General features: G+C 39.4%; 1 protein-coding gene across 14 annotated transcripts in view; it reads left to right on the top strand.

Annotated features, from left to right (window-relative positions):
• BCAS3 (BCAS3 microtubule associated cell migration factor) overlaps positions 1 to 27980 on the top strand; it is an 803928-nt gene that overhangs the window by 548443 nt on the left and 227505 nt on the right. Inside the window, exon 23 of one of the 14 annotated variants that reach the window (XM_072637736.1) lies at positions 265 to 26097. The exons of the other annotated variants lie outside the window; for them this stretch is intronic. Coding sequence (XP_072493837.1) covers positions 265 to 278 — 14 coding nt within the window. The 3' untranslated portion in view covers positions 279 to 26097. Of the gene's footprint in view, positions 1 to 264; positions 26098 to 27980 lie in introns of those variants that run through there. 14 annotated transcript variants of the gene reach the window in all.

Genomic DNA, 27980 nt, shown 5'->3' with positions numbered 1-27980 from the left:
GTTGAGATATTAATTTTTGTATCATGGCTACCTCTGCCTCCCCTGACATAAAAATAAACTAGGATCACATCATTTAGATTTGTAGATTGTCTTCTCTCTCAGATTAGGAGACATTCTTTTTCACTTTGTAAATGTTAGGCACAGGCAAGCTTTAGTTGCTCTCATAGGCCTGCCTTACACACCCTTTCCCCTCTTCTGTCTGTCTCTGACTGTCTGTCTGTCCTCCATTTCTCTAACTTTGGGCTCTTCTCCATCCCTCCACAGTTTCTCCTCCGTAGCTCCTGCTACCTGGAAGAACCTCTTGGTATCTCTCCTGCCATCACTTCTGCACCTATTTACAACTGCCATCTGGAGCCGTCTTTTTTCCCTGGGCCTCTTTGTTTCTCCCTTCTCCTACTGCTGTTATTTGGCATTTCATTAACAACCTGTAAAGTGTTTTGACCTCAGTTTGTGTGGGGAAAAAATGTAATATCAAATAAAGATTGTACTATTTCAAATAGTGACTCAGATTCATTAACAAGCAGAACCAGGCATAATTTTCTTGCCTTGTCCCAAAGCTGTCTGTTACTTCCCCTAGCTATGAAGCATTCCACAGTGTCTTCCTTCAGTAATTTAATTAGTTCATGAGTTTAGAGTCCAATGATTGATCAGAAAATGTGTGATCTGCTTGAAAGATCAAGAAAGTCAATTGATAACTGATATAGTAAAGGTTAGTAAATGTGGGAACACAGAGGGTAGGGGCTGCCCTGTGCTGTAGGATCTGAGTCACTGATCAAGGTCATTTTCAGTTCATTAACTTCTCCCGAGGGCTCATGTTCATTATAAAGAGAGTTGCTCATAGCTCATATTGTAATTACAACATGGTGGTATCCTGGGGTGACTGGTGTTTGTTTCAGCAGTGCACTGGAGTAATCCAGGTGGAGGTGCTAGAAACTGAAATCTGTAAGATCATTTGAATTCTTTGAATAAGAAAAAGAGCCCATGTCAGAACCTTTGCTTTAATGGTTTAGAGATTAGTAAGTGTATGTAACTGGGGTAGGAATGAGTTACGAAGCTCATTTCAGGCTCCCTGGACTCCACTGTCTCAGAGTGGGAGCATTGAACGAATATCCTTCCACCTACAGAAAGATCAGGTTGGTTCTGCTTAAGCGCCCACTGATTGTTCAAAAACTGCTTTCTGTTCCGAGGGTCTGTGGACGGATAGCTTGAAGGTGAGAGTTGGAAAGAGCAGATATTTGGGTAATTCCAGTCAATCAGCAAACAAAATCTTGGATATATTTTACATAGTCTTTACGGTGGGTTTCCCTCACTCCCCAACCCCTACCCCCGCAGATTCTACTAAGACAGATGTTTTCTCAACAATTTCAGCACCCACTTATTTCATTTGGATTTCTAGGCCAGATCTCTCACCAAGAGCCTACATTGATACTAAGCTTGTCTTTAAAAATACTTTGCATAAATTGTCCTAAAATTATTTTTACCTAAAGCAAAATAGTAAATCACTTTGAGCATAGCAGTTATAAAAAAATCTAGAACAAAAGGCTGTCGTCTTCCCCAAACAGCTGTGTAGTTTTATTAAATATTTAAAGAAATCTTATGTGTCTAATCCTTTGAGCGGATGTGTAATTACTTGGCTTGGGCTTTTGCACATGGATAACCTAACTGTACTGTGAGACAGCATTCTTATGTTTCATTTAAAGAATCATGGGTGTGCTTTGGAGATTATCAACACCAACTTCGTAAAGGAATATAAAGCCATAGTAGCCAATATGCTTTTTTCATTTGTTATACAGATGTTATAACCCGTCTGACTAGGAGATAGTAGAACTGGTGATAGGAATAATTAGTCAGAGATTCCTTTTCAAAGTAAATCTATTCTGATTGGGTCATTTTCACTTAGGTCAGTTAAAACAAATTTTGCCATTTTCAATTTCTCTGAATTAGCCCAGTTATCCTAAAGCTTAAAGAATCAACATTGTTTAATTAATAAAGTAACTGTTGTTTAGTCTTTCAGTTGTGTCTCACTCTTTGTATCCCCATTTGGGATTTTCTTGGAAAAGATGATGGAGAGGTTTGCCATTTTCCTCTTCAGCTTCTTTTACAGATGAGAAAAGTGAGGCAAACCAGGTTCAGTGACTTGCCTAGGGTCACACAGCTAGTAAGTATCTGAGGCCATATTTGAACTCAGGAAGAGGAGTCTTCCTGACTCCAGACCCAGCACTGTTATTATCTACTGCACTATGGGCATGAATAGCACTGAACTGGTTGCTCAACATATGTGTGTATACCTAAATATCATTACAATTCTGTCCTTTTGGTCCATGCTGGGATACCATTTTATTGGCAAAACCACCTTATAATGAGGTTGTTTTGAAACTAATTAATCCCCAATGGATAGAGCAAAAAAATGAACTAGCCTAATTCTAAAATCTTCTGCATGAATCTGTAGTTTTCTAGTGAGGTTATACTCACCTCCCTGGGTATGTCTCTTAGCTGGTAGTTCTTCAGGATACCATATATATATAATATGTGGCAACATACTTCTAGTTTTTGCCCTCATTACCACTTAATGCAAAAATCAAATCAGCAGGGTTTTCTGGTCCTGAACCAAAATACTAGTAAGGATATGCCAGTTGAGAACATTTAAAGTAGCAGTTATAGGAAGGATCCCTCACTGCTTTTGATTTTGCTTCACAAGGAAATTGTGTATCTGTTGTACACCCTTCATTTTATAAATATAAAAGATTAGCCATTTTACTTTTTTTTCTAGCTTGATTTCCTGCATTTGAACCATCTCTCTGTAGGCACAAACACATCCATTTATTGATCAAAGGTTTCAATCTTCCATCAGATTGAAGCCTTTACTTCACAAGGTATTGATTGAAATGTGTCCTATCTTTGACTATCAGTGTTAGTTTCTCACTTTAGGCTTTTCAAAGAGGCTAACATATGACATTTATTTATTTATTTATTTGTTCTTGGCTGCCTGTTCCTTTCCAACTCTCAATTTGGGATTCCATAGTCTACTGCTTCTCAATTCTTTGGGGTTTGGTAAGATCCATCTTCCCAAGACTCTATCTTATTTCATGGAAATCTGGATGGGTGATATTTTTAAAAAATCTGTATTACAAAGTCTTTTATCCTTTTATTAGTTTAGTACTTAAGCCTCAGACATAAGAAAGCAGCCTATCAGTGAAAATCAATTGAAATGCAGTTAGATAAAGATCTGATGTACTGGGCAGGAGGCTTTGCTGAAGCAGAGTATAATCAATTAGGTCCTTCCAGCTGCATACAGAGTTTTTACCCATCCAATCACTTTTCACACATTCCCTCCATTAGTTTGGCTAGAGGTTGTTTTGTTTTTAATGTGAATTATGATGAATGAGACCCTTGTTTTGAATGTATAGATGGGTCATTACCCTACTGAGCTGGTGTTTTGTGATTAGGGGCTTACTGCTGCTGACATCAATAAAGTCCAAGTTCATCTGTCTCAAACTAGGATAGAGGAAATGAAGTCGTTGTCTAGTCCACCTAACAATGTCATCATTGTGACTTTTTTTTTTTTATATAACTCCCCCTCTTTGTATTTGTTAATTATTGTCAAGAAAATGGAATATAAAGGACCAAAACAACCAAGTGGGGGGAATTAAAAATAACCCAAGTGGTGAGTTTTTAGGCAGAGGAGCCGGACTGACCTGGGTCAGCAGCTCATATGCAGCCCTGGTACCAACACCTGCAAGTGAACTATCTCCATTTTGGAACTGAAGGCTATCAAAAACCCAGAGTGTAGGTCATGTGGCCAACTTGACAAATCCAGAGTTCATAAAAGGATGCTATCGCAGAGCTCCCTTAGGCAGACCTTCTGGGTCACTCAAAATGGATCACTTCTTTGGTTCCTGGGCAGAAAAGTAAACTGGAGAGGTGTGATGGGTGGCAGGTGGAGGTGAGGATAGAAGAGTAATTGCAAAATGCTGTTTGGATATGTCATATCACTAAAATGTGTCACCAAGTAAACAGAGTCAGTGGGGCAAGGGGAGAGGCTTTTTGGTGCTCTTGATTCAAAGGAGGACCGCAGCCCCTCAAAAAATTCTGACTTCCATAAACAGCTGTTGAATTGTAATCAAGTGTTTGTCTGAATTGTAGTTTTCTTTGTCTCTAAACAGATCAACACATGGCTGGCCCAGCTTCTTTTCTAATCAGAAGTTAACCCCTGCTGCACTCATTTGACACCAAAAACTCAGTGAGCAGAGAGCAGATAGAGCTGTTGTGATGGACAGAAAATTATATTGTCTTCTGGAATGACAGTTTCTCTTGGCTCAGTGAAAGACTAAAAAGCAGTCGCACTGAACTGTGAATAGCAGGAGCACTTTGACGACTTGGGGGGCCGCTCAGGAAGCCACATTAGGGAACAGACCCCTCGGTGAGCTGAAGAGCTGACCTCCAAAGCAGGTCAACTTTTCGGGTCCAATGATGAAAGACAGCCTCTGTGTCTGGGTGCCTAGCTTAGAGGGTAGGGGAAGGGGAAGCTTCAGCACTGGAAGAGTTAATAAACACCATGAGCTGTGCTGATCTTGTAGCTTTAGTGAGCCTTAATCTGTAAGCTTGATTACCTCCTAACCCTCAGTCGCCTGCCTCCTTCCCTCCCTCCTGGAGCAGCAGGGCTTTACAGCAGCATTAGTGGCATTTTGCCCAGCTTTGGCTTTAGGGAAATCATTCAGTAAGAAAGAAAAGCAGAAGGATGGAATCTATCTACTGCTGTGAGGTCATTAACACAGGAGAACAAGCCCCAAGCCCCAAAGGGGGAGCAGAGGTGGGTGAGCCCTCTGTGAAATTGCAGGTTAGATTCCACTGTGCTTTTCAAGTGGTCCATTCGGGCCATGCTCGGGTAGAAGCATCTGAAATGGCTGACAGGTCCCTCCATCAGCACAGAATCCTTTTTTTTTTTTTTTAATGACAGGAAGATTCCCCTTGTATTCCCTGGCATGCTCAGTATAAATATATCTGCAAGCTGTGGATTTATGGAATGTTGGTTTTTTCTCACAGGCAGAGAGGAGGCAACTGCTTTGCAGCTCTGTGTGCTGTGAAGGAAATCTCTAGTGGGGATGTTCCTAGAATTCTGAGGTCCCATTGGATGTTAATTTTGTCATACCAAATATTCATTAAGTGGTTAGTATAGTCTCAGGTTGGTAAAATGTAAGCTCCTTGAGGGCAGGGACTCTTCTGGTAGCCTTGGTTCCTGACATCTAGTACCATAGGCACCTTAATAAATGGTTATTTAGGTTAGATTCAGTTGTAAAGCGCTGGTTAAATGCTCAGTAGAATGCTTTTGCATTTTCCTTTTAATCTCAGGAGATTTTCAATATTCTTATTTTTCTTTACCTTAATGAAACACAAGAAATGAAATTGCAGCCCCTCTCAAAATATCCTGTAAAATGAATTCCCCTTACTTACAAAAAAAAGATTGCATCTGTATATAGGAAATTGAAGTTTCTGCCTAGGTTGCCATAGGTAAAGAACTAGGAATCACAGGGTAGAAGTGTTTTCAAGCTGAATTTTGCCCTAATTTTGAGAGAAAATGTTAAAGAAGATACAGCTGAGAGGTGCAGTGAGCTGTTTCCTTCCTCCTCTGATGTAAGGTCACTTGGAATGCAGGCAGACACCAGTGGATGGACACAGTGAAGAGGGCTTGCAGAGCAAATAAGTTGAGGCCCTTCCTAAGGGAGTATATCACCTTGCAAGAAAAAAATGTGCTACCATTGTGCATGGTCTTGTATTGTATATGCTTATGTGTCTGTGTACGTATGTGTCCAGCAGGGTAGGCCTCAGAGAGAGTGGCAAGGCCTTATGATGTGGGGAGGATAGAAGGTTTATTCTCTCCTGAAGAGATGAGATGAGGTGCCCTTGGAAGACCATGCACAACACCTCTACTGCTGACATAGATAAGGAAGGGCTTGAGAACTAGATCCAGCTCAAGGCTTTTCTGACAATTCCAGATATTTGCCATACCTCAGGTACAGTGTGGGATGGTCAGAAGGGAGGCTCTCAGCAAAAAATAAAATAAGCAGTAGTGGGAAGCTATGATAAGATCTTCTCTGATATCCAGAAGAAAGAAAGAAAAGCTTGTGGGATTTAAGTGATATTTTCTGTGAACCTCTGTATAGTTGGTTATTTCGACCCCTAATAAATGAAGAAATGTCCTTTTCTTTGCAAGTATATTCCTAATCATCTCTATAGTAACAGGTGAAGAAATGATATTAACATTCCAAGAGCTGCAGCTCCTGGATTTGGTCTTTGTTTCAGCATCCCCAGAGTACAATAGGGCAGTCAGACAGGTGCTTTTTGGAGTTCTCCAGTGAAGACTATCATTGTTGGGTAAACAGAAACAACAGGTGCTGAGTTACCTCTGTGCATTCACTAGGCAGTAATGGAAAATCCATTGTTGCCATGGACCTTTGAAGGGAAACATCCTCCATCTGTGAAGAAAAGAGAATTTTCAGAGGTTGAGAGGGAAATTCAGAAGATAGAGGAAAGGAAAGAAGGAGAAATAGAAAACATGAAGCAGTTGGGCATGAGGGGACTGGTTTACCTGGTTGCCTTCTCATAGTTTTCTTTAGTGAGTCTGAAGGGGAATGGACACAGAGCATGTGAGTGACCTTGACCCAAGCACTCCATCATTTGTGCCACTTACACTGAGCACCTTTGATTCTGGAACTAATTCCCCAATTATTTCCCCAAATGCCAAGCACTTCTTAGTACTTCTGCCATTGTTTTTCAGGAGCTCAGATTGTAGGAGCATAGGATCATAGATTGAAGAGCTAGAAGGGACCTTAGAACCCTTGAGTCCAGCCCCCTCAGTTATAGATGAGAAACTGAAGCACAGAAAAGTGAGTTGCCCAAAATCACTTAAGCTAAGATTTGAATCCAGGTCCTCTTAACTCCCAAGTCCACCACTCTCCTATCCCATGCTGCCAGATCAAAAATGTCTTATTTTCTCTTGTGCACACCAGTGCTGACCCCATCTGGCCAACTTGAGAAAGACATTTAAATCTCCCCCACTTAATGACCCCTTGGGAGGCAAACCATGTCCCACATTGTAAGGAGTTCCATCCTTGAGAACAAATAGGTGCCAGCTAGCATGTAATAGTAATAAAAAATGGCAACAGAACATCACTGTGTGCCAGGTACTGTGCTAAGTGCTCGGCAGTTATTATCTCATTTGATCCTCACCGTCCCCCTGGGAGATAGTGTTTTATTTTACCGATGAGGAAACGGAGGCAGCTCGAGGGTAAACAACCTGCCCAGGATCACACAACGAGTAAGTGTCTGAGGATGGATTTGAATTCAGATCTTGCTAACTTGAGGTCCCACGCTCTGCGCAGCCTAGGTAGCTGGAAGAAAGCACAATGTTCATCTTATTTAAGCCTTTTTTATATAATATACATCAAATGCTTTGTAGACCCTGAAGCTCTCTATAAATATCGACTATTGTTAATGTTACAACTATTGTTGTTTTTGTTGTTATTCTGACTAGTTTTTGGCAATGAGCATTTAGACTTTTTTTTTCTAGGTGTTTCCTATAAGTGGAGAATAATCAGACTATCCTAAAGCAAATTAGATATCAACAGAAGCTTGGATCATCTTATTCATCTAATAATTCATTTAACCACCAAACAGAAAGGCTGTGTGTTTGTCTTATACATGAGACCAGAAATTCCATTTCCTCTTAAGTTTTATAGAGGGACCCCCAGGCCCTGTGGAGTCTTGTCATCCTGGTGTTGATAAGGTCTGTGTGTGTTCAGTTTCATATTAGTTGATCAATATGATGGGGCCTTTCCCGTGATATGCCTCATCCTGAGCTGAGCATTAGAAAAATATGCCCTGTTCCGTAAATATCTTTGAAGATTTACTTCCCCCCTTTTCCCCTATAAAGTTTATAATACCACAGTAATTTGTCAAAGAAAATTCACATTAATTTATAGGTAGAGTCAATTGTGCTCTCAGATTCAGAGGATTTGGAAATGGAAGAAAGATCATCTAATCCAAGCCCGTTGTTTTACACATGAAGAAACTGAAGTTCAAAAGAGCAATATGACTTGCTATTGTATGACACATAGATAGTAAGGAATAAATAGATAAATCAATAGAACCTGGGTACTTTGACATCAAATCCAGTGGTATTTACAACATTATCCTCTCCTATTAGAAGGGCTCATGTCCTCTACTTTGCTACCACATGTTTTATCATATCCTTCCTATCTAAGAAACAGAACTAGGAAAACTCCGAAAATTATTCATTCTTCCTTTATATTACACTAAAGCTGGAGCCCAGAGCCATTCTTTAAATTAGACTTTAGCCATGCCAAGTATAGTGTATTTCTTTCCAGTGGTAAGAGTAAAGAAAAAACAGTCATGCTTGTACCAATCAGCATGTCAAACTAAGTGCGTACAAAGGAAGTTTAGATGTTAGTATATCTTTGGATTTATATAGCACTCCAGCCAGTACAACATTTTATGATGCATATAAAAGTGCCCACTGAGACCAGTTGGTTGAATTTTTATCTATGATATTGGTTGGAGACTGGTATTCCTTGTTGGGAATTTGAAGGAGTGAGCTGTAATCTACTGGATGATTATGAAAACACCCCTGGTAAAAGTTAAGGTTTTTATTGGGATTGAAGTAAAAGGTTATGGTACATGTAGAGAAACCTTTGTATAACACAGGGATGAGCATAATCTTTCTTTTCTTCGTTTGGCTGTTGTTTGAAAGAGTTACCCATATTCTAATATGTTCTCCTCTATGACCATGCTATGACCTCTCAAAACAAAAGTTAGAGATCGGAAGTAACTGGCTGACAATTATAGTGGTTGATATATTCCAGTTTAAATAGAAATGTCCTCAGTTAAAATATGGTTCATTCATCGGTCAAACTGTCCTTATTTCCTTTAATTGAATTAAGATGGACAAATGAGAGATGTGTGCAGGACAGAAAAAAAATTCTTTCACAAATCACTGTTATCCTCCCTCCGAGTGTAAGACGAATCAATTTAAGGCATGTCAAAGCATCTTTTACACATGTACAACGCTGAAGCAGAAAGCATTTTATAAAACGGGAGATTTTAATTAGAAATTGAGAAAGAAAATGTTGCAATTACACATAATCTTGCCTCCCCCTTTGAAAGCCTTAAAAAAACTTTTGTCATTTTTATTGTCATCATTTTTATAACTTTGGTGTTGCTTTAAGCAATTTAGTTATATCCCATTTTACTAGCATTGGGATGAATGTTAACAATTTGCTGCTCCCCAGCGTTACTTCTGGTGTGACTCACTTAATTTACTTAGTGGATTACAGCACAAAGGTATTGTCTTGGAGATGTCATGTATATTTTTTCCACTGATGACAACAAAGTCATACTTCTAAAATTCTGACAACTTCCTTTCTCTCCTTCTATCTAGTATTCCAGGCAATAAAATTCTCTTTGTGTATTTGGGAGGAGGCGGAGATGAAGGATAGTAGAGAGCCAAATCATATCAAATTTCTAGTGTACAAATTCATTTTATAAAGGATGATTTTCAAAATGTTTCACCCAAGTTTACTTTGCCAAGATTCTTTCTTTTCCCATACATACACTTACACATGTTTATGCTAGTATGTAGATGCAAATGACCCATAATTCTTTTTTTTAAAAATGTATATTTAACTCAAGTTATTTCTTTGAATTATAGGACTTCTCACACTTAAATTTCAGTCTGATTTTAGGCATTTTTTCTTGCTTTACTCCTTGCATTTGTATGTAAGCCTCCTTTAATTTGTAGGGGAAAAATATTTAGAAACTGAAATTTTAAAGAAAATGACCATCCATATGATCCCTTGAAGGCCTTGATTCTTGAAAAGCGCCTTCTGTGACATTTCTTGTTTTGTTGGGTTCAAAGTGTAAAACTGCATCAAAAACTGTAAATTGATTTTTGTAGATACAACCCATTAAAGCAGACCCTATTGCAAGGTTTAAATGGATCAAGAACACCAGGACCAAGGGCTTTCTACGAGATCATAAATAGTTCTCCAGGAAAATGGATTAGCAGATTTTGAAGTTTCCCATTTCCATTTAACTTTATGTTTCTGGCATGTGTTGCAGTCTAAAATTCCTGGAAGATGAGGCGTGTCCATGAAGCTATTTTCGACAGTTTACCTTGAGCCAAAGGTCAAGGCCAATGAAAAAGGGGATGAATTATTGCGTCATGCTCTTTCATTCTTGACTCATCTACCCATATAGTTTGCCCCTTATTTATGCCTATTTTTTTTAACCTCAAAATCATTTCCCAATATACTCTCTTCCCCTACTCTCACCCTGAGTCCCTTGTAACAAAGAAAAATTTGATAATCCAACTGATGAAATAACCGTACCTGACAGTGTAACATAGCATCCCACAACCCTAGTTTGCCCACCTCTCTAAACAGGAAGAGGAAAAACATAGCAGATTTTCTCCTCTTTTCTCGTGAGACCCAGATTGATTGAAGTTAATTGTAATGTTGTTTTCATTTACATCACAACATCTACCTCTTCTTGAGAGACAGAAATAAGAGTCTTCAGAAATGAGGACACCAAATTAATGTAATGTGATTAAGTTAGAAGCCAAGGCCCCCTTCACTTTATAGGCTAGCCAGCATGCTGTTGTTTTCAGTTGTTCTCAAACATATGCCCTGAAAACAAAACAAAACTCAATCTCTCCCTATCCTCAAAAAAGTCTTTATATACTTCCTGACACAAACAGAGGAAAGAAGGGAAAGAAAAGAATAAGGAGAAGGAAGGAGAAAGAAGGAAAAAAGAAATTAAGTACAAAAGGGGAAATAAGTTTGGAGACCATTGGCCAACAGGTTTAGAGTTATTTATTGATGGCTTTGCCCACTGGCAGTGTAAAGTGTGTGTCAGTTGTCATTAGCAGTAACAATTTCAGCACGAAGTGTTCCCTTTTTATTTACTCCGGTGGCAACGTGCTTCTGCACACAGCCACTGCTTGTGGGTCAGGAGGTCACTATTGGGGGTTAAGAGTGGATGGGGTCATCTGCTATTAACCTAAGATTAGCAGCTAAGTTTTTAAAAGACTTTTTTTCTTCCTCTGAGTATGACATGCCAAATTAATCTTCCTAGATTTTTTTAAAGGATATATATATTTTGTATATTGAAAATTATTTTAAACTCTCCTATGTACTAAGTTTTTCCTCAATCTTTGGCTTTTCACTGTAGACTGAAAAATATAAAAGGTATCTGGAAAAAAAAAAGGAAAGTTTTCCCTCCAGAAATTTGGGATTTTCTAGGAAGACATCTTCAGAACTATTTTTTTAATCTTTTTTTTTTTTCAATTCAAAGCCCTCATTTCTGGCTTCTCTTCCTCTAGTGTATGCATGCATACACACACATGCACACACACACACACACACACAGACATACCTGATTTCTATACCTTTGTGCTGTTACTCAATCTTGTATATTTACGATTTAATCTTCTCTTTGTCCTAGTTCTCAAACACCGATGTACTGTAACCCCATGGATGCATATCAGTTTTAATCCAAAGAAAATCTTTCTCCTTTCCATTCTGTGGGATGAATTATACACAAGCCATTCCTAACCCAGAACTATATTTTTTGTGTTATTGTTTTTTTTAAAGTACTTATTATTTTAGTGTCCTGGTTTCTGCAACCTTTTTTGTTTTAAAACTTATATCACACTCTCCATTCCACCCTCAAATAAAGTCATTACTTGCTATACTGTGGTTTCATCAGCCATCTTTTAAATGCATCCCCAAAGCTATCAGGATGCAGGGGGACTGCTTCCAATTAGTGCTCTTTTGGGGAGAGTTTCCCCATGAGATGCATGGCCAGTTCTCAATATGTGTTCTTCATCAAGTGTGGAAGGCAAAGGAGAGAGGGTAGTTTTAGGAATTCAGTTGCTTAGATATATCTGGGACTTAGGTCTATTTCTATTCTTTTGCCTCATTTATTTCCTGGGAAAAGATTTAATTTGTCTCCTTCTTCATTGTCAATTTTACTTCTACAACAGTAACAACCCTAATTTGCAACAAGAGTTGCCAGTGTGTAAATAGAGAAGAACTGAAGTTTCCTGGGCACAGAGGGAGAACACTTGGTTCTTAGCACAGACATTGGAGGTGACACTATCTTAGGGATTTAGAGTCCAGAAACAGATCTCATTGATTTTCCAAGGCCTGAAGGAAGTGACTTACCTAAAGCCACTCATAGGTGGTAAATTACAGATGCTTTTAGTGAAAGTCCAGTAAATGAAGAAGAGAGGAAAGAAAGATATAAGAAGGTTTCATATCTATCCAGGACTCTGACAACACCCATGACATAATTTAAAAGGAGCCTATATTTGATAAGGTCAACTTAAATAGGTCAGTACATTCGCAAGCAGTAAAGCAAGAAGCAAATAGTAAATGCTGAATGATGTGGTCCTTGTTACCAAACCACCTTGATGAATTATATGTTAATAGAATCAGTACTTTTGAAGAACAATCTTGGAAGTTTGTTTTTTTTTTTTTTTTAATAATTTTGGCTAGAAAAACAAACAGAATTCTTCAGAGAAAAAGAATCAGCCTCTCACCAAAACCAAGTTCCGTGGTTGTCTGAAATTCTAAAAATAGTTTTCTTTCACTTCACCCTAAAGTTGAATCTCACATTTCTCAAATGTTTTGGGGAAGGGGTTGGTTGTTTGTTTGTTTTAGAAAACAATATTACATATCTCTTCTCTCCTGGTAACCTAACAAGGCAATTACTCTTTTAGCTAAAGATGATTCAGGAGAATATTATAGAGGGAGCATTTTTGCATATTAGTAACAGCCCTAGAAATTCCCACTTGTTGCAGATTTACTCTTCCTGAAGTTCTGGTTGATAAAATGATTGTTTGGGTCTTATTTTCCTGTATACTTTCTACCCAAGGAAGTAGGGCTGTAGTGCATTCTAAAACCCCAAATAAAGCCCATTGGACTTCCCGATTTTTCTTACCCTTTTGACTAATCTTAGAGTATACAGAGGTCCCACGCTGCCCGGCCCTCAAGCATGTAATTGTAGAAAAGTGTAGTGTTCTCTTGTTTACCCAGGAGGCTTCTTCTCCAGGGCACATCCATACTCTTAGCTCATGATAGCCCTTTTTTTCCTTTCTGTGGCAAATAAGGAAACCTGCTTTTGTAGTTTAACTGAGATTTTTTCTTTCCACTTAAGGCCAATTCGAGTGTAGAAAGGGTTGTATAACAACCCATTGGGTTTTCAGAACGGCTTGGATACAAGTGTCTGTGAAGCAGCTGATAAGGGGTAGAGTGTAGGAATGGTTATTTATTACTGAAAATAGCAGGACTTGGTGGTAGTGAGTGAATGGAAGGCAGAAACGGTACCATTGCCAAACCCGTACTTTGTTCAGCTCTTTAAGTTAGTGTATTTGAATAAAGGTTTTATTCTTTGTACTATGTGTGCACTCACTGATGTTTAGTAACTTAGACAAGCACGATGTATTTGGTTCAATTTAACAAATATTTACTAAACACCTACTGTATATAAGGCCCTGGGGAGTACAAAGACAATAAGAAAATAATCCCTAAACTCAAGGAATTTATTTTCTGCTAGGAGAAGGGAGTGGGGAAAATACAGCATATACACAGATAAAGTTATGCAAAATAATTTTGGGAAGACAAATGCAGTAACAAGGTGGGGGGTGGGGGTCTAAGAAAAGGCTTTGTGTAGGAGGTGGCACTTGAACTGTCCTTTAAAGGATGGATAGATAGAACATTAAGTGCCTGCTACATGCCAGACAATTTCCCAAGTGCTAAGGATTCAGATTTAAGCAAACACGACACTCTTTACTTTCAAGGAATTTACATTCTAATGGGAGAAAACAACTTATAAAGGGGAGCTAGAAAGTAGGGAATAGGGGGAGGAAAACCCTGACATAAGGGCAAGGTAACTGGTAAGGAGGTGAAGTCCATTGAATAAATTAAAGCAGGAGTAAAACGAGGACAGTTAGGGACCCTACTGAAAAGGTTGTCCAGTCACCAGTCAAGAGAGGGGGTCTCTTTGTGTAGCTTTCTCAGGGTGACAAGGTTGCTGGTTAGGAGAGTGAAGTTGAGATAGGAGCTAAGGATTCTAATAGGCAAGGCGTGAGAAGAGATTACATTCATCAAAAATACATCTGGGGAGTGTGCTATGATCTCCTAACAATTATGAGGGAATTCCTTTTCATCCAGATCCTATATAAGCAGTGGATGGCTTGGTCTTGTCACCTCCAGCATGACAAACATATCTTATAAGAGGGGAAAAAAAGATTACATTGTGAATTCACAGGTTTTTCATTAATTAATCAGAGTTACAGAGACTTCAAAGAGTCCATCAGTTAATTCACTCAGCACTTACGGAAATTCCTGGCACGTTATTATGAAGTGGGTTGAAAATCTGAGTTGCCTTTAAAGTGATCCCAGACATCAGAAGCATATGTGGGTTTTTAAAAGACATACTAAATATGTGCTGCTTAAACACAATGGCTAAATCTCCGTATGTGTTGACTCTCAAAGAATGAGAATGCCTGTGTCAGGGGGAAAAAAATTTTTTTTTCACTTTCAACCTCCCTGTTCACTCATTTGTCAACGGCTCTGGTTCTCGCCTCCAGGACTGGTATGTGTTGTAATTACAGTTGTGTGTGGTAGTCTAAGGCCACCATAGACAGACTGCCTTCGGGGTAGGGAGACAGGGAGTAGAGGGAGAAGGGACTTTTTTGGCAAGCCTCTGTGCTCCTTTCACCTCTGCAAACAGACCACCTAAATTATAATCAGTTGCAGTTGCCATATGATCCCTTTATAAATGATTACATATCTGAAAACCTTCTGTTTGGGTATCACGGGCATCACTTTAGGATTGATGGTAAATTTATCTTTAATTAAATTTCCGCATTTAAATAAAATAAGGCTCTTCAGTATACCAAGCAGAATACCGACGCCATCTGTACTTAGAACTGGAGTTGATCCATAAAATGAGTCTGAGCATTGGGGAGATTTACCGTTTACCCTCACACTTTCATTCCATTACAGGTGGAACAAGAGTTGTTTAGGGGACAGTGTCTTTGAGGAATTCTTTACATTAGCTCTCTCTTTTTCCCTCACTCTCCCAAGATATACCCTACTCCTACTCAAAGACCCCCCTCTTTGAGCCTATTTCTAAACTTTCTTGCTTCACTGTGGCTAGAGGTATCTAGGAAAGAAACATGGATGTAACCTAATGAATGGATTTCTAAGATTGAGTGCTTTTGTTAATACTTTGTTAGACTAGGTCCATACTCAATGTTTGTTATTTTTTCTTCTGTGAACAGTTCAAGATCTAAAGATTTTCATTTGGAGCTAATTGCTTCTAGAAGACAGATTTAGAGAATGTATTTGAGGTGTCATAGCATAGCAGACAAAATGCTGAACTAGAATCAGGAAGCCCTGGGTGCACAGCCCACCTCTAGTACTAGCTTTCTGAAAAAGAAAAGATACGTGGAAATAAAATGAAGAATTTATGGGGGGAAAATTAATCTCCTTGAGCCTTACTTCCCTGACAAAGGATAATAATATCTGTAACAATTATTTCACAAGGTTGTTGTGAGACTCATATGTCAATAAAGCATTCTGCAAACATTAGAACACTAAATAAATGTTAGTTGTTATTACTGTGCGTGTATATACATTTAACCCAGAAACATGTGTGTGTATACATGTAGTCATGTATACATATGTGCATATATGTAAGCTGGAAATGTGTTTCCTTAAGAGACATAACGCTCCACCAAATAACTCCGAAGTAGGAAGCAGTAAAGTTACCATCCTTGGATCTTTTTGAAAGGAATGAAGAGAAAGCTTTTGAGTATATGGAATGTCAGAAAGAAAGCGTTATTCCTTTGTAGTTATTGTTGCTCAATTCTTTCCGAGTTGACCCCAGTTGAAATCATGGCAGTCTCTGTGATTGAAGAGGAAAATGCTCCCCAGTCCTGTGAATCTCCAAATTTATTTTTTCAACTGATATTTCCAGCCCTGGATTCTGTGACATTCGCCCAAAGGGAAACACCGGTCCTTGGGATTACACTGTGCATCCATTGTCTGAACTGTCACAGCCCTAGTGCGTAAAGCTGTTTGCATAGCGTGCTAACTCTATCAGGGTCAGTTCCAGTCTGTGGCCGCTAAAAATGAAAACCATGCTCCAACCGGGACAAGAGCAGGGTCACCAGCTGGCAAAGGATATGGCAATCATTTATATAAATATGCTTTCTCAAGCCCGCAAAAACAAAAAACCCCAACCCAACAGCTGGGAAGGGTTGGAAGTAGCCCCAAGGCTGGTTAGTCCCCTTCCAGATGGGAAGGTTAGACTGGGGCTAGCCAGACTGCTCCACATAGACTTCCGATTCGCATTAGAAATGAAAAGAGGGGAGGAAAGGGAAAAGGAAGACAAGCTACAAGCATGACTGCTCTGTTTTTCACCTAACTTAATCAAATAAGAGAAGAGTTTCCGAGACGGAAGGCTTGCATTTATTGGTATTCACGCTTGGTTTTTTCTGTTTATCATGGTGTCTGATACAGTCCTTAACCACTTAAATGGGAAGCCTATCTGCTGCAAAGTAAGAGTTTATGTGTAATGTCATGGCTATTTGTAGACAGATTGAAGAACCAATCTCAGATTTATGTCCTGTTTACATCTTCCAAACACTTATGTAGGACAGTCAGTGCAAGAGAAGAGAATAATTATGATGTTGGCTTGGTCCCAGAATTTTATCCAAAGGATAAGGTTCATTTTTTGTAATTTGATTTACCTGTATAATATGTAGTTATTGCACATCTAATATATGCAATGGAATCAAGAGTACCATTTTCCTAGGTTCACTTTAAGGTTGCATACCACTGGGAAAAGTCTTGTTTTTATAACCTCAATGCTTTATGAGCCAAAGGTGGGAGTGTAGCTGTCCTTCAAAGTCTTCCAGAGTGACATATTTTAGGTCTAATGGTGAAATGAAAGACACCACCCTTGATGGTGGAAAATTTATTCTCCATTATATGAACGTAGACAGCATCTTTGGCTTAATGGACAAATTTGCAAAAGCCAAATGGAATGACAACCATCACTTCTCCACACTCCCCCTCTCCCCTCTTCCTCAAGTAGGTTATTATTCACAGAGGAGAAACTCCAAAAATGAATACACCTTTTAGTGGGAAGAATGAGCTCATGATAGAATAATCAGTAGAGGAGGGGAAATGAGGGTTTTGTCAAAGCGTAGCCACTTTCCTACAGATTGCTGCAGTCTGACACAGAGGTTAAATCACTCCTCCCCACCTCCCTCTTGTAAATGTGGGCATTTACCTAATGCGCTACTAGAAGCAAGCACATCAGCTTTACTCATTATATTAGGGACATTTTGCAGAGAAAGCATAAAAAATTTGCCAGATCACAAATTATTACTAACCTACCCTCCTCTTACCCTCCCTGAATCCCATGGCCAGCTACCCAGAGGACAGCTGAGCAATTTAAGTAATGTTCTTTATTACTTCTCCTCAACAAACCTTGCAAGGGTTTGACCAAGTAGACTGGTACTGTGCTCTCTTTAGCTCAGTTGGTTTACACTGTGCTAAAGAGATCATGATTGTGGGTTCAATCTCTAGGTAGACCAATCCACTCTAAAAGGAGAGGTCAAACGTAGTGGCTCAAAGATTTGAGGAGGGAGAGATTACTTCTAAGGCAGGAGTTGGGAGAAGTAGAGAATCAGAGAAGAGCTTCAGGGAGGAGATGGATGGCATGTGATCTGAGAAGGGAGGAAAAGGTTTCAACATCCAAGATGTGGAAAAGGCTGTTTCAGATATGGAAGGGATTGTATTTGTAAAATCCACAGAGGCAGAAAGGGGCAAGATGAGATCATGGGTTAGCTGGTGGTCCAGTTTGTTGGGAATGTAAAATTGATGAAGTGGAACACTGTGAAATAATTCCATAAATATAGGTAGGATTCAGATTGTAGGAGGCTTTAAATGCTAGGCTTGGGTATTTTATCCTACAATAGGGAGCTACTGAGAGTCCTGAGCAGAGGAAAGATATGACTGGACCTATGCATTAAAGAAGATTACTTTGGCATCATTGTGAAGGGTGGATTGGAAAGGAGAGAGCCCAGAGTAAGGAAGATCAGTTAGAAAGCTATTAAAGTCATCTAAGCAAGAAATAATTATGGCTTGAACTAGAGTTTGGGCAGTACAAGTAAAAAAGAGGGGGCAGATTTAAGAGCTGTTGCAGAGGCAGAATGTACGAGAGTTGGCAGTGAACCATAGAAGTATCATACATTTAGAACTTTGAGGGACCTCTAAAACAATCTAGGCCAGATCTTTTTACAGATAAAGAAACTGAGGCTCCAAGTTGTCCAGTAATGGGTGAGAAGTCACACAAGTAGTTAATAGAGTCGGGATTTGAACCCATGATTGCCAACTCTGAATCTGTTGCCCTTTCCACTGTACCACATTGCCATTTTCAGACTTTATATAGAAAATGAAAAAAGAAGGGTCAAAGAAAACTTGAAGATTTTGAATCCAGATAATTGAATAGTATTATCAGAAGAAATAGAGAAATTAGGAAAGTAGGTTTAGGGGAGTAATTGAATTCTTGTTTGGATATGGTGAGTTTGAAGTTCCAGTAGGACATTCAACAGTGATGTACAGCGTGACACTGGAAATGTGAAATGAACTTAGGGGAATGGTTGGGGCTGAAGACAGAGATTCAGGAGTCACAAATATACTAATTCTACTACCAGTAATGGTAGATACCTGCCTAGTGCTTTATGGTTTGCAGTATGTTCTATATCCATCATCTCATTTGATAACTCTTGATAGTCCTATGAGATAAATGATATTATGAGCCCCATTTCACAGATTTTAAAAATGGGATTCAAAGAACTTAAGTGACTTATGCAGGGTTACACAGCTATTGAATGACTGAGGCAGGATCTAAACCCAGATCTTCCTACGCCCCTAATCCAGTCCTCAGTGTCATTGAAATTGTGGAAATATATAATATCACCAAGGGAAAATGTATATAGAGAGAAGAATGCCTAAGAGAAACCCTTGGGACACATCCATAGTAGACACCCAGATTTACTAGAAAACCACTAATTAACTCCCCATTTCTTTTTGTTCCATATAAACCTGAATTTATAGTGTATGGATTGGTGTTCAGATATGAAGACTTCAACAGAAAATTTGATGACTTCTGAAAAACCCCATGGAGCATGTTTGAAGCATGTTAATCATACCCAAATACATTCCTTGGCATTTATACAAAAGCATCAGATAAAGAAAAAATCAGGTTGTGAGTTGTGCATCAAGTTTTTGATCTTTGGAATCAGAAAGCACCCCCTGCTTTAACTTTAGGTTGATGACCTGTTTGAATTTGAAACGTGCCATGTATCAGCCAGAGAGGATGGTATACTCATATAATCCCTCCTGCCATGGATGATGGAATTACAGTATGTCTTGAACTCGAGAGCTCTAATTTGCAGTGGGCTAAGCCAGTCAGGCATCCTCGCTGATCAGCCGCTGCACTACCATGTTGTCTACAGAAATCCGAGTTAAAAACAAAGCAAATCAGAGCTTCCGTGCCAGTTCAGTAGTGGGATTGGGCGAAGGAGTGGCTGCCGCTGCCCTTCCAACATGGACAAGACGTGGAGAACAGTCTCAAAAAAGAGAAAAGGAGGGAGGGAAGGAACAAAGGAAGAAAGGTGAAAAAAGAGAGGGAAGGAAGGGAGAGAGGGAGATTTTGAAGGAAAGAAGGAAGGCAGGAAGAAAGGAAAGGAGGGGAAGAGAGAGAGGGGAGAGTAGGAGAGGGAAGGGAAATGTTTCTAAAGCCTACCCCTTTAATCCATCCTCTGTGAGCCCTAGAGATTTCTAGCATATTTTATAATACCCTCAGTATTTCATAGATTGGAACTAAAATGAATGGTTTTGCTACTATGGGATTCTTTCTTGGTCATGAAATGTCCAGATGTATTATACCCTTCCTATGTTCACAGAAGCTAAAGAGGATGGACTCTTTTCCCTTACGTTCAGTGTTTCCTAACCTTTTTCTGATGGCTACACATCTGCAAATTTGCCAAGACCCATTAAGAGATGATATAACTTGGTCCTTTTTTTGCATTTCTTTGCCAGTCATTTCACATTTCAACTAACTGTCCATTCACCCCCTTCTAACCATATCATATAGGGTGGGGAAGGTGAAAAACCACCCATTGACTCTCAAGTCTTGCCTTCACCATTTACCAAGCATTTCTCAATCCCCCTTAATATTAGTGCCTTCACTATTGATTATCTCTAATTTGTGCTGTACATTTCTTGTTTGTAACATAGTTATTTTGTGTGTTCTCTTCCCCATTATACTGTAAGCTACTTGAGAATAAGGACTATCTTTTGGCTTTCTTTGTAACTCCTTGCATTTAGCACAGTGCCTGGAACATAGTAAATGCTTAAAAAATGGTGACCGACTGTCAGCAATTAGCTAAGGCTTGGGTGGGGAATGTCTGAGGAACCCAGTCTATGATAATATGCCAGTGTTATTTTTGCAGTAAACCAGAGGGCCCCAAAAAACTGGTTGGGAAACAGCACCTTGTTCCATATGACCAGTGCTTACTTTAGACCAGAACACCTAATAACCAAACTCCCCTCCCTTTACCCCATTGTCAGCACCCATCAAAACTCAACACGTTGTCAGCTTCAGAATAAAAGAAGATAATTAAAAAAAAAAAAAAAAGAACCAGTCACAACACAGGGTTAACTCCATTCTTGCTCCACTGGGGTCATCTAGTCTGGTTTCTTTTTCCATCTAATGAACATGCTTCCCAGTGTGCCTTACCAGAAGTGTTTGGACCGTGATAACAGGTATGCTGGGAAAGAAGGCAGAGGAAAAAAAATTACACACAGACAGATATTAATTTGGGGCCATAAGTCTTCAGTGCAACTGATGACCAATTGTTCAATTGCCTTTTGAGGCAGAAGTGACAGCTTAATTTTAGTAGGGACCCTGTGATCTGTGTAACCTTATTCATGTCGGCAGCATTGGTCTTCCCGTGTTAGATCCTATCTTCCTTCCCCTTGGAAAAGGCCAGTAGGGTGAGGTCATTTAAAACTACCTGAAAACATCTTTCTTGACTTCCACCTCACTGCAAGGCTCTAGGATCATGACCTCTTGACCTTAGAGGTTAAGAGGTCTGATGCTTTTTGATCTCTCCTGATTCCTCAGTATCTGCCCACTTCCTCTACAACATTAGAGTCTTGTTATATAAGGAAATTGGAAACATCAACAGGTCTGACTGAAGGCAGCAAGTTTTTGGTGAGATAAGCTTTAGCATGTATTTTAAAATAATGAAACCCTAATTCCAAGGTGCTTTTAAAATGGAAACATGCTTAGGAGACATAGAACAAGGCTAGAGCATTTTGCTTGGGTTATGATAGCCCCTAAGGGGAATGGTTTGTGTCTGGGTAGGTGCCCACAGCCATTTCATTCTCCTGCCAGAAAATGGCTTCATTTCTCAGCTTTTTTTTAAAAAAACAACTACAGGTAAAAGAACTCATTGTTTGGTGTCGATCTGCAAATGTAATGGCCACCTTTAAACTTTGAGGCAGATTGCTTCAGAAAGCAAATAAAGGGATGCAGGATGGTTGGAGCTAATAGGAAATTGATTCATAAAATCACCTGTTTCTCTTGGTCACCCAGTTCTGCTACTGCCCTTGTCAAGGAACTTTCCCACACTGTGAAATGTTCTTTCTGGAAGATCCTCAAATCTGGGGCCCCATCTGTCTCTAAATTACTTAGTATCTATTTCATATATGCGTCACATTTTTTAAATACAGTCTGTCCCAAAAGTCTTTCAACACTAAAACTTTTGTGACATTTTGTATAATTGCATGCATTAGCTCGCCTGATAGAACATAAGTTTGTTAAGGAAGGGACTGTTTCTGTTTTTGGCTTTGTATCACCATGCCAAGGTAGGTGATGAGGTGGATAGAGCAGTGAGTCTGGATCAGGAAGACCCATCTTTCTGAAGACTCATCAACTCTGGCCTCAGATACTAACTAGCTGTATGACTCTGGGCAAGTCACTTAACACTGTCAGGCCCAGTTTCCTCATCTGTAAAATGAGCTGGAGAAGGAAGTGGCAAACCACTCCAGTATCTCTGCCAAGAAAACCCCAAATGGGGTCATGAGTCAGAAACAACTGAACAACAGCAATCACCATGCCAAACACGGTGCCATTTATTTATTTTAATAAATGCTGATTATTGATGGCTAGGGCTAGGACTGTCATCTTGTAGGTAGCAAAGCGATTCTCACCTCCCAATTCAGTTGATACTAAACAACATAGTACTAGACTCCTCTCCTGAGGTTTCTCTTCCCATGGGCTGATGCTGAACATTTTGTACGTCTGCTAATATCTCCATTTTGTCTCTCCATTACCTACCCCAAGGCCTAGAAAGGATTAGCATGCCTTTGCAGATCTCTCCGTGGAGAAATTTTCCAGAGGTTAGTGACCATCATCATCATCATCATCATCATCATTATGTAGAGCCTATATATGTGGTAAGGCACCATGCGAAGTCCTTTATGAGTATTATTTCATTTGATCCTCACAACAACCTTGGGAGGAATATATTATTCCCATTTTACAGATTAGGAAGCAGGGCAAACTGGAGATAAGTTACTTAACCAGGGTCACACAGCTATTAAGTGTCTTCAGCCAGATTTGAACTCAAGTGTTCCTGGCATTCTATCCACCTAAAAGTCCTTGATTGTTCCTCCAAAATGTATGTTTGATATGAAACACTTCCTCTCCTCACTGGGCCTTGTCCCCAGAAATCCAGTACTCCCCACTGCAGAAAGGACACAAAGGGAGCATGAAAAATTTCAAAATCAAGTTTAGAGAACCAAGGGACCCTTTCCTGACAAGATGGCTGTTTGATTCCCTTCCTTTACAGAGGAACGTTTCTCACATCTACTAGGCAGCAAGAAAGAACAAATAGTACAAGACATTTTCCAATTGCTTTTGTCTCATCAGAAACTAGAGGTGCTGCTTTTAAAAACCATATATCAGTAATATGTTTAACCCAAATATGTAATCAGTCAAAAGCCACCATATTTTGTCCCAGAATCTGAGAACTTGACATTCTCTAGTATTCACTAGAACCAAAGATAGAAAGGAAGCCAAGGAACAAAAATCTATCCTTTCAACTCATACATTTCAGTCATATGTCAGACTTACAAGGGTGTTGAAAGTGTGTATGTGTGTGTGTGTGTGTGTGTGTGTCTGTGTCTGTGTCTGTGTCTGTGTATTCTAAACTCCTTTGGGTTTCTTGGGTTTGCCAGTTGAACAAGAGGGACAGTGGAGACAATGTGAAAGCTATCCACTGCCACCATAGAAAACAGCCAGCAAGCATGGCTTTGAGCTGGGAACATGAGCTGTGAGAGAGATGTTTGAATAACTTAAAATCCACAGTTAGATTCCAATATATTTATTTTCCAGGGCACACTGTCTCCTTTACAGAGGGGATAGGGAATAGTTTTGACTTGGACCATAACAAATGTGGTGCTGGAGAAGGTGAGAGACTTGGAACATGGGCGCATTAGTCCAAGTTGTAGCCAAGGGAGCTGTGTGGTTGGTGGTGAGTGAGGAAGGCATGTCACTTTCTCGAATCTGGGATCTTCCATGTTTTTTTTTTTTCTAAAATAGCCATGATCTTATAAGAAAGACTTTTCTGCCCCTTCCTTGTGCAGGGGTCCAAAATAAAACCATTCAGTTATTCTACAAAGCATTTATTGAGCACCTATCATATGCCAGGAATTCTCTAGGCACTGGGGATACAGAAATCCAGTCCCTGCCATAAGGGAACTTATCTACCAGAGTGGGAAATATGAATACACAGATCAGTGAATACCAATTTATTCAAAATAAATACAGAGTAATTCCTGTTGCAAATCATGACATCTCTTTCCTGATGTCATGGTCCTCTTTAAATGAATAGACATGAGAATGAAGGACAAAGAAAAACAACAAAATGAGGAGATTGGATTAACTGGCCTCTAACATCCCTTCCGGGAGCAGCGAGGTGGTGACGTGCATAGAGTGCCCATCCTGGATTTAGAAAAACTCTTCCTGAGCTCAAATCTGGTCTCAAACACTTACTCGCTGTGTGACCCTGGGCAAGTCGCTTAACCCTATTTGCCTCAGTTTCCTCATCTGCAAAATGAACTAGAGAAGGAAATGGCAAACCACTTCAGTATCTTTGCCAGGGAAGTCTCAAATGGGGTCAAAAAGAGTCAGGCATGACTGAAACAACATCCTTTCCAACTCTAAATCAATGATCCAGTGATTCTGTGGTCCATTAATGATGACCAGAACTTTATCTTTCCTTCTTTCTGTCAGGCTGTAATAGAGTGAACCTAAATTAGTTAGCTCTGTTATCAGTGAGACCAAAGTCTTAGATTTGATCTAAGATGACTTCATTAGTATGGGGAACTTCTTCCACTACCTAACTCCAGTTAGCTAAAAAAGGTAGAAACCATTGGGTCACTACTGAAGACCCAAAGCTTGTATACATATCACCAACAATCTCACTGGGTCCTTGTTTAATTCCACCCATATCCCTCAAACGCTTCTTTTATGACTCTTCATTACATGCTGCTCTGGGATAGCATCTTAATAATAGTCTTGAACTGTCTCTTCTGTGATTTCAGGATGAGGAATTCCCAGAGTGGAAATTCTTTTCACTAAACATATCACAATCCACCTTTGACTTAACAGATAAAACCTAGCAGTTTGTTTGAGACTCAGAAAAGTCTGGCTTAGGTTTATATAAGCTAGTAAGGATAAGGGGTGAGATTTGAATTCACACCTTGCTACCTCTGAGCCCATCATTCTGTCCAGTACACTAATGGGTCTTTTTGAACTGCCTCTGCCTGTAGACCAGATATCTTCACACAGAAAAAAGCATTATTGGCCCATGGCCAAAGTTTGCATGTCCCACTTTGGCCTGAGGGCCTTAGTGAATGTGTAGATGGCTGAATGATCGTGCATTCACATTCCTAGGAAAAGGACTCAAAGTACTTGTTTTATTTACAGTGGATATTTCTGTAGTCAAAGGGCAGCCATTTGGTAGAAATGCTAATGAGTACTAGAATAAAGACTGAAAGATCAATATGTGTTAGGCTGAGGGAAGCAGGGGTCCTGAACAATCCACAAGCAAAATAAATAGTCCCTGGATAGTTTAGAGTTAGCTATATGTTTTATTTTTATTCAATTTTCTAATTGCATTCATGAGAATTAAATATTCTAGCCAGTGCTACCTAATCTTCTGTCACTCTCAGGTCTGTGGTCTCACTATTGCAAGGCAACGGGAATGTATACTTGGCTCAAGCATCTTTTAACTTAAGCCCTGGAGTTTGCTGTGGAAGCAGCGCTGGAAGTGTAATGCACATCTCACTTCTAAAAGGAATCAGTATTGAGGCACCAATGTCTGTCTCTAATTGAGTCCTAATTAGGCAATACTTGACCTCCTCAGATGAGCCTGAGCTAAAATAATTATTGCATTCTCTCAAAACTCAGCACTTCAAAAAGTCTATACACAAGCACAAAATATTAGAGTTGATATACTGATAGCCAGCACTGTGAGTAAATCACCAAACAACATACTTTTAACAGCTCTCTGATGAGATCATGAGCCAGAAGGATGACACTAAATTGGATTGTAAAAACTGTCATTTCCTTTTTGCAATTTTATAACTTGTAATAACCAAAGACAAAATCATTTGATCAAACAAAAATAATTGTTTAAATAACCCAAAGTACTTAAGAAATGTACATGCTATGTACCATTCATAAAAATATCAGTTATGTTTTTTGGGGAGAAGGGAAGAGGAGAATATGTATGTTATTTTAGTTAAGTAATACCCAGAGAGAACATCCCTCAAAATATGTCAAAATGACTACAGAGCATGAGAAAAATATCATCACTTTTTAAAAAATCTCACTTCATTGACACTGTTAGGTAGACTGGGAAAATAAAAGGCTATATTTCAGTCCCCCAAATATGAGACTGGTGTGCCAGTTATTGTCTAGAGCTAATTCTAGGGGATCATGTTACAGAAATCTCATTTTAAAGAGGACATGTGAAATAAAAGTAGGCTAAAGTGAATTATTTTACAAAGCCCTTACAGATTGGGAGATGGTGATTTCACGTAGTAAAACCATCCCTCCCATGGAAATTAGATGAATATTGTTTTTTTCCACAGCATCTTAATGGGGCCAGTCAGTATACAGGCTGGTCCATAGTTTTGCAAGCTGATTCAGACAATTTTTTAAAATGGTCTTCGTGGAATAGCAGGCGGTCCCCAAGTGCATTTTCATTTCATTCCTATTTGGCTGATAAAGAATGGTCTCCTTTGCCTATGCTTTTCAGAATTTATTTTATGGAAACAAATCATCTTGTCCTGTGCCAGGACTCATCTTAAATCTGGAATCGAGTCACGGATCTTCTGCCCAAAGTGTTTGCCGGTTCAAGAATCTGTCTGTCACCTTTAATGCTCAAGCAATTTAACTGAAGAGCTTTCTTAGGAGTAGGTAGTATTGAAAGGGAGGGAAAATGTTCTTTACCTTCAGATAAAAAGTCTCTCATCAGTTTCTTCTCCCTCCCTCTCCACTACCTACAGGAATTGAGGCATGCAACTCATTCTTAAAGGTCTCCCAGGGAATCAGTTTCACACATCTCTTCATCCAGACTCTTATTTCTACCCACTGCTAAAGAAATACCAACCTTAAATGCCCAGAACGCCTAGTAGCAGAGTTAAATTTGCTTTGGGCTAGTTAGGACCAAGTGAATTGAGTTGTTTTTTCACTTAAATAATGAATTCAGTAAGTATTTATTAAGTACTTATTATGTGTAAGGCACTGAGGATCCCAAGGACAAAAATGATATAACCCTGTACAAGTTTTTAGAGACTTACATTCTGCTAGAGTAAGTACATTAACATAACTCAACTAAAAGCTGCTAGAATAAGTACATTAACATAATTCAACTGAAAGCTAAAATTTCAGGAAAAAAAGGAAAGAAGATAAAGGGTAGATGGGAGGAGGAAAAAATGAAGTTTGGTGTTATATTCTTGAAGACAAATAACATCCTAGTAAAGCCTGATGCGTCAGTGACTGGGTACGGTGAACACTGGTATCCAGCCAAAGCAGAGAGCACTCACGGCTGAAGAGCAGTATTGGAAGCACAACCTTCTTGATAAGTTAGACTTCAATGGCTGCAGTGGTATAATCTTTCCTCCTCCCACACCCTCAGTAACTTCCCAGTGACACTTTAGTCCTTCAGCTCTTCTCCATGGGAATTAAGGGTCAATAAAAAATATCACTGAGTCATGGTCCCAAGCCTCTGATTTCTACCATTGTGAAAATGTTCTTATTAATCGGTCTGATTCCAAGTCCACATACCTTGTTTAATGAAGATGTTGCTTTAGGAGACTTCGGAGAGCCCAGGGGTACCAGCCCTGGTTGCTGCTGAGTAATGGCTACCCAAAGAGCATGAAAAGAGACCAAAGAGCATTCCAAGTAGTTTGAAGGCATCATGACTCTGGAGAAGGCCTTTTACTGGTGCTCATAAGGGTCCTGCTGGTCATGATCCAGCTTAGTCCTTCCTTGGTGGAGAATGTAGACAGGGTAGACTTCTCTCTTAACACAGTGAATGTCAAGCTGCTTCAGAGTCAAGGTGTAACTAGAATTCAATTCATTTAAATTTACCAACTATATATTAACCTTCTATTCTGTGCCAGGCCTTGTGCCAGGGACAAAGACAAGAACTAATAATCTCTACCCACAAGGAGCCTACAGGAATAGTCAGCCATTGGTGTTTACAGTTACTCAATTCAAAAGGATAGAATTGTTTT

Source organism: Notamacropus eugenii, chromosome 2 (genome assembly GCF_028372415.1).
Source record: "Notamacropus eugenii isolate mMacEug1 chromosome 2, mMacEug1.pri_v2, whole genome shotgun sequence".
Lineage (NCBI taxonomy): Eukaryota > Metazoa > Chordata > Mammalia > Diprotodontia > Macropodidae > Notamacropus > Notamacropus eugenii.
The sequence above is the reverse complement of the archived record's forward strand: the minus strand, read 5'-3'. Positions and strand labels throughout refer to the sequence as shown.